Consider the following 8,085-nt stretch of genomic DNA (forward strand, 5'->3'; position numbering starts at 1 on the left):
GGGTCAAGTACATACCAAATATAGTTATGGACTTAGACACCTTATCCAACAACTATATTTATCAAAAGTACCTTCACTGTCACGAAACTTGCTTAGAGATAGTGTGAGATCTAAAATGCTTGTACCGGAAAAATTATTCTCAACCATATCGAGAACACCTTGAAACAACTCTCTCTTAGAACAAACATTCTCATGATTATATTGAAAAATTGGATTTAACCAATACGCTGCACAATGAATACTTTTTCTTAGAATTCTATCCTAACGACGATCAGTTATGTCAGTATAAGGCTTGTATAATTCGTTCTTCTTCTTAAATAATTCCTTTACCCTTCTTCTTGCCCGATACATTACCTCATAAACATAACCCAATGCAGGTTTTTCATCTGAATCACATAACCGCAAAAGTCTTAACAAAGGAGTCATCACTTTTACTGTAATCAAACAATTTTTCCAAAAATTATCATTCAAGACAATATCTTTACATTCAACCGCATTTTTCACTTTCAACATCTTCTTAAAGTCGTTAGATATGACCATTGCTTGCAAATCGGCTTTATGGTCATACAAACTTTTCAATTCAATAAACGCAATACCAAAACGGGTAGCACCTGGACGGATGATTTTTGTCCAACCATCTCTTTTTCTTAACCAATTCAAGGGCCACTTATGATTGTAAATAAAAATAGTAACTCTGGATGCAAGAGTGACTAAACTTTTTACATTATCCAATTCCGAAACATCCTTTAATATAAGATTAAGACAATGTGGTGCACATGGAGACCAAGTAATAGAAGGATATCTTTCACATAGGTTATTACCAGCAAGTTTGTAATTGGCAGCATTATCAGTAACAATTTGAACCACATTTTTGTGTCCTACCATTTCAACAATCTCAGCAAACAAATTACACAAATTTGAAGCATTACTCTCTATATCAGATGCATCAACAGATTTAAGAAATGACATTCCTTTCGGACAATAAACCCAAAAATTAATTAAATAGCGTTGCCTAGGATCCCTCCACCCATCACTCATAATTGTGCAACCACATTTAATCCATTGACTTCTATATGAATCAATTAACAATAAAACAGATTTCTTTGCATCTGACAATAAATTGACCCTCAAAGCATGATAATTAGGTGTTTTATACCCATGACCAATACCCGCTATTTTATCTATCATGTGTTGAAAATAAGGAGATTGCTAAATCGAAAACCACATCGCAATTGAAAATAAGGAGATTGCTATTTTATACACATGCATCATAAAACCACATCGCAATTGCTAAATCGACATCATGTATTTTTTGCTTAGTTGCATGGCAGATTTAATAGTGGGTTGAGAATGATCATTTATACTTTTTGTGAAGAAATGATGAAAATTTTATGTACCTTCTCGTTTTTATTCTTTATTAGGTCGTGCTTTGACATTTCGATTTTGTGTTTCTTCCGTTTCTTCATCGTTATCCGAGATAGTAACACTGTTTATGCCATCACCACTACCTTTGCATTTTTCCCTTTGTGTCGTTTCTTTCAAAAGACATTGCATTAAGAAACGGACTTCTGGAGATACTTTAGTACAAGCTGATATGTCACCAATAACACCGGCAAGATGTTTCTTAGCTCTGCTTATTCCACCACCAAGCCAAATTTTTTGACAAAAATTAAATATGTAACTCTTGTTTCCTTTTTCATCCTTAACTACAGTTATATGTTTTCATGCTTTATCCGTCTTCATTCTTACATTTGATTGAACGAAAGGTTGTGATTGAGATTGTGTTTTCATTGGTTGTTTGTCTCGAGAATCCATGTTGAACCATGGGCGAGTCTAAGTATAACAAAGGTAGGTCACTTGACCTACCTTTTTTTTGTAAGAGATTATATATGGTTATAAATTGGGACCTACCTTAAAAACTTTGAGTGAACTACCTTAATCTTTTTGGCAACAAAAATAAATATGCATCAAGATTTAAAAAGCTCGCATTTTATATTTTAATAGGCACCCAATTTATTTAAGGTATAACCGAATAAAAAATAGCCCAATACAAGTAAAATATAATTAAATAAATACAAGAAAAAAGAAAAAAAAAACAATAAAAAAAATCGTTCTCAACACGATGTTCTTCTCCCGCTTCATACCGTCAATTGCACAACGTCATACGTCGGGCACCAAACCTCCGCCACCATTGATGTCAAGATATAAAACCTCATCAGGTACAATTGTAATACATTAAATTTTTTTGCTAGTACAACACGTCCCAAAACCGCAAATCGTATTTTTTTTTTTTCTTTACATTTCACTTAGATAGTGAACCACATGGTTTTATGTTCTAGACTCGCCACTGTGTTGAACTGTATTATAAAACCATAGAACAAATTCAAAATCAGAATAACAAACATAAATAAACTAAAACTAATAAAATTTGACAAATACAAATTGACTAACCATTAACCAAATAGTTTTTGAAGTTCCATATATATATATATATATATAATAAACTTAAACAGTGGGTAAGGTTTCGTTCATAACCAACATTAATTAAAATAATATATAGTAAAAGGAAACAAGATAGGACTTACCGACTTATGTATTGATTTTTTCAGTTGACTTAATTAAAGTCATATATGGACGATGGATTGTAGATTTGTAGGTTTTCATCAATTAAAATTGAACTAAAAAACACATGTGCAGATGTGCTCAATTCCTACCTTAGTCGGTTGTGGCTTTTGAAGATGAAGGTTGTATTAAAAAAGAGCAACGTGATATGGAATATTATGTATTGATCACGTCGACCATGGAGATAACGAGAGATAAGAACTTGACTTACTGTGCGTAACATTCAATTATATTTGCTGAAACTTGTGAAGCCTGCACTCCATATTTTAGCCCAAAAATTTTTAGTCATCGGCTTAAACGATATTTAATTGGTTCATTACAACCGGTTCACTTGAAAATAACAATAACCGGCCGGTTCACATCGGTATAAAATCTAGCAAAAAACCGGTCCTAATTAAACCGGACACTACACCAGTTCTCAGTTCGACCGGTCGGACTGGCCGGTTCGAACCGGTTTTTAAAACATTGTCAATAAATGAGTCTCTCTCTCTCTCTCTCTCTAAAAGTCATCATATTCAATTACTAGGTTAAAATGCAACCCAAAAGCACTTAGCTAATAATTCAAGATTATACTAATTTAGTAATTGGATTAGACACCTAATCCAACAGTCTCCCACTTGGATAAGTCTAAAACTAAATTACTCGCACAACTTCTAAATTAAATAGAAAAGAGTGCTTCCATAGGAACGGTAGAACTCTGAACTAACTAGATATTGGTCCTAAGATAAGTGGTCCAATATTCCTCCGTTCTACTAGATATAATACATATATGATATATGGATTGGAATCAATCTCATTGTCCAGGTTTCGTTTCCTGATTTCTGATTTGTGATGACAACATAAGACTTCAAATTAAACATATTAATTAAGTCCTGGTTGGGCCCAGCACTATAAGTCAACACCAAATCACCGATGGGCTGAAAGATATCGCTTTTCCTGTTAGGGCAAAAGGAACGAATAAACTTTGACTTATATGCTTGTATCCTTTACTCATCAAATTATACATGATACTGCGTTGTATAACATCATGTTACTGATGCGTTTTCGCAACAACAATGCACAATCGACTTGTAAATTACAAGTCATATATCTCTGTTTCAAGAATATAAGATATCATCATCTCAGAATTACTAGTGATATAATCCATGAAGTAATTTTCTGAGTGTAGGTTTATCCAATACTTAAATCTTCATTTCTATGTACTCATGAATGTTGTAGCAATACAATTTCTATGTCTAGCTCCCTTAGACAATCTACAATACAATTCATGACATTCTTAATTCACTACTTACTTCCCAAAGTATGAACGATTATGGAATTTGAATAATTAAATTATTCGAGAAGTAAAACATGCAAAACAAAACACAATAATAAATAATTAACAAAGGGAGTAAACAAACTCATAAATAATCTCTATTTGTTAATCACCAAAAATCAATTACATTTATTTTGTTACAAGTTTCAAACTAGTCAGAGCGTTTGTGAGAGGATCTGTAGGATTATCTTCTGACGAAACTCTCTTTACTATGAGATGACCATCTTCAACTCTATGTCTGATATAATGATACTTTCTGTCGATATGTCTTGATTTACCATGATCTCTTGGTTCTTTAGTCAAAGCAATCGCACCTTCATTATCGCAGAAAACTTCCATTGGCTCCTGAATGGTTGGAACTACTCCAAGATCTCCGATGAAGTCCCTTAACCAAGCTTCTTCCATTGATGGTTCACTAGAGGCTATGTACTCTGATTCGCATGTAGAATCAACAACCATGTCTTGCTTGGAACTTTTTCAAGTTACTGCTCCACCATTTAGTGTGAACATTCAGCTAGATTGAGAATGAAAGTTGTCTCTATCTCTCTGAAAGATGGCAACACTATACCCTGTCACTCTTAACGTATCATTGCCACCAAGAACTAGAACCATGTCCTTTGTCCTTCGCAAATACTTAAGAATGTTCTTAACTGCTATCTAATGAACTCTTCAAGGATTTCCCTGATAGCGGTTGACCATGCTTAAAGCAAAGGAAACATATGGGCGAGTACATGTCATAGCGTACATGATCGATCCTACAGTCGAAGCATAAAGGACTCGACTCATATCAGCTATCTCTTCATCCATACATGGGCTTGACTCTTACTCAACTTGGCATTGCTTTGAATAAGTAGCTCTCCTTTCTTTGAGTTTTCCATACTAAACCGTTTTAGTACTTTGTCCAAGTATATACGTTGACTAAGTCAAATTAGTCTGTTCTTTCTATCTCTCAAAATTCTTTTCCCGAGAATATAGACTACCTCTCCTAGATCTTTCATAATGAAACACTTTCCAAGCCAAGATTTCACTTCTTGAAAGGTTGGAATGTCGTTTCCCATGAGTAGTATGTCGTTAACATACAATACCAGAAAAGTTACTATACTCCCACTAGCTTTGACATAAACACAGGAGCAATCCACCTTTATGTTACAGGCTCGGGAGCAGTCCAGGTTTATGATGTAGGTTCAGGGGCGGTCCATTCTTGTGATGTAGGCATGGTGTGCATGCATTGTATATGTACTGTCGTGTGGGGTATTTTGGGGGACTCACTAAGCTTTGGCTTACAGTTGTTGATTTCAATGTTTTCACGTACATCAAATGACCGGGGAAAGGCAAAGGCGTGATCGTACACATCCTCCTGCTGATTTATATTTTTAGAGACTATTGTTACTCTGATTCTATGGATTTGACTTGAATACATGACCATCTTATGGTTTTTGTGAAAATGCTTTATAAAAATGAAAAATGTTATCATGGTTTTTGGGATGTTACAACTTTACTTTACTCCTAGTTGATGGCCCACCACATTCACCCGATTCGTCATATTGAACTGCAACATTTTCACATTTCACCCTCATCCTGATTTTGTCATTTTTTTACAATGTAAACGGCCTTCCTAGTTTGTACAACATGTAATCTCATGATGTTTTTAATATCAAGCTTCGTCTTGAATGTCTAACCCACCCTAAAAAAAATTGTGAACCTTCCCATGTGAGCATGTAGTTGACCTACTCAACTCTTTAAGAATTATCTTACCCTTCATCTTCATGAAACCAACAAACTGATAATCATCAATATTAATAACTTCTAACTCTTCATCAACATTGTCATCCCCTGCATCTTTGGTATAATTTTTCAAAATTCCATGTTCATCTACATCCACAAAACTATGAAACTCACTCATATCCACATCCATATCATATAATATACTGACTCCTCTACATTGTAGTCACTATCATTAGAACCATCTACAATGTCATTATTATAACCATTCTACTATCATCATCAACTAGTCCCTCAACATTATCCACTCCTACTTGAGCTTCAAATACATCTTCAACATTGAATTCAGCATCAAAGTCACATGTTATTGAATAGTCTTCAAAACATGGTTAAAATTCATCAAATATCCCACTATGGACTCCACCATCAAGTTGGTGACTTGGTTCTTCTACATTTTAGAAGTTAAAATCAACATGGTAACTTTCCAATGGTTATTGAGATTCAACTTCATGATTGTTTAAATTAACCTTCTGTGACAACCCAAAATATTTGGATCAAACAAGGTCTAAATTGTAACCCCACTACAATGAAACCCTAGAAGACAAAAAGGGCATATGTGCTTGTACATGGAAGTATACACTTTGGAAGTCACATACAAGGTAAGCTCTTGAAAGTAAACAAGTTTATCAAGGCAAAACTAGACAAATGGATTTGACTAAGGATCACATGGTATAGACACAAGAACTTGTATTTGTGTCACAATCTTGAACACTTGAACTATAAGGCCAACATATTTGAGTCTGCTATTAACTAATACCATAAACACCTTCCTAGGACCCATCCAAGACTGTGAACACCTTTAAAGAAGTACCCTTGGCCGTAAATACCCTTACTGGGCCATCCTTTGGCCGTAAACTACCCTAAGAAACCTTAACTTGACCGTGAACACCCCAAAGAGGCCTTAGCTTGGCCGTGAACACCATAAGGGACCCATACTTAAGTGTAAACTCCTTAAGGAGGCAAGCTTTGGACGTAAACTCCATGGTGGACCACACCTTGGGCGAAAACTCCATCCTAAGAAGCACTATGGTCGTAAACTAAAAAGGGAAGGCACAATTGGGGCGTAAAACACCTTAAACTTGGACGTAAACACCTTCCTAGGGAGCATCTTGGGCGTAAACACTTAGATATTTTAAAGGGTTTACGGATTTATGAGTTGTATTTTGCCATTTTCCCAGGCAATCACAGATCCTTATGAATTATCCAATAGTTCTCCAAGTAAACTTCAAATCAGCTTCACTTCCCTTATTTAAACGAGAACCCCTTTTGTTAATCCTCACCATTACCTCATTTCATTCTCTGGATACTTCATACTTCCTCTAAAAATTCCTCCCTCACTCCATTCAGGAAATAAATTAAACTCCTCTCAAGAACAAGTGGGTATTTCCAAAAATCATTATCATCAAGGTGGTTCTTGGAATTTTGGTGAGCCATTTCGAAATCTCCTAGTATTCTTACATATTATTTGGTTAAATTCATCTTATTTACACACAAAGTTGTGTGTTAAACTTATTAGGATAATTTAGGCTTCAAGGAGTTCATCAAGGGCATTTTAGTGCTAAGGCTCAAGATCTCTTCTGTACACTTCAAAAACCTCCACAAAATCAACTCAGGTGAGCTTCATACCCCCATATTTTAGGGGGGGGGGGGGGAATACAAGTCAAACTTTGTTTATTCCACAAATAACTACAAGTTTATCATCTTTCTGTTAAGGATAAATTATTGTTTTGTATAGGTTAATGTATACTCTAGTTTGGTATAAATATTGTGATATGAATATATTTATATTAGCAAAAACTAACATGATCAAAGTTATAAAAACATAATAAAAGTTAAGATCCATAAACTATATGGTTTTTGGGAACTTTTATTAAAGGATGGTTTTATTTGCAAAAATAGTACATTATAGTCAATCACAAAATCTAGGGAGTTTTAACATCAACATACTATGCTTCGATTTCATATTTTTCATGCTGGAACACACCTTTATATTTATATAAAAGAATATATAAATTATTTCAAACAAACAAGATAAACTATAATCGGTATAGTTTGGAAGTCACAAACCACGTTTTTTTTCAAAGACACGTTTAATCATTGAAAGGTATAACTATCGTGTTTTTACAAGAATATGAGTCATAGTTCACGTAAATTTGTTAAGGCTTTTGTGAGACGCCTTTTTTGTCATACCTAACTAGCGTATGTGGTAAGTCCTGTTAGTTATAATTAGAGTCTCCTGGAGAGAGAGCGGGAGTTTGTGTATAGATCTATAAGGGGCTGACACCCCACACCTTAGTTGTTCGCTACAGCTAGACTAGGCCAGTCTAGGGTGACAAATATCTTTTGACGGAAACTGACGCCTGTAA

General features: G+C 34.7%; 1 protein-coding gene across 1 annotated transcript; it reads right to left on the reverse strand.

Moving 5' to 3' along the window:
- Positions 1 to 261: 261 nt before the first annotated feature.
- LOC145060282 (uncharacterized) lies at positions 262 to 969 on the reverse strand. Its single transcript, XM_079007977.1, has one exon. It carries the CDS (start codon positions 967 to 969, stop codon positions 262 to 264), a length of 708 nt encoding a protein of 235 aa, XP_078864103.1.
- Between the last annotated feature and the right edge of the window lie 7,116 nt (positions 970 to 8,085).

The sequence above is a fragment of the Lactuca serriola genome, chromosome 1 (assembly GCF_051521515.1).
Source record: "Lactuca serriola cultivar US96UC23 chromosome 1, Lser_US96UC23_V15, whole genome shotgun sequence".
Lineage (NCBI taxonomy): Eukaryota > Viridiplantae > Streptophyta > Magnoliopsida > Asterales > Asteraceae > Lactuca > Lactuca serriola.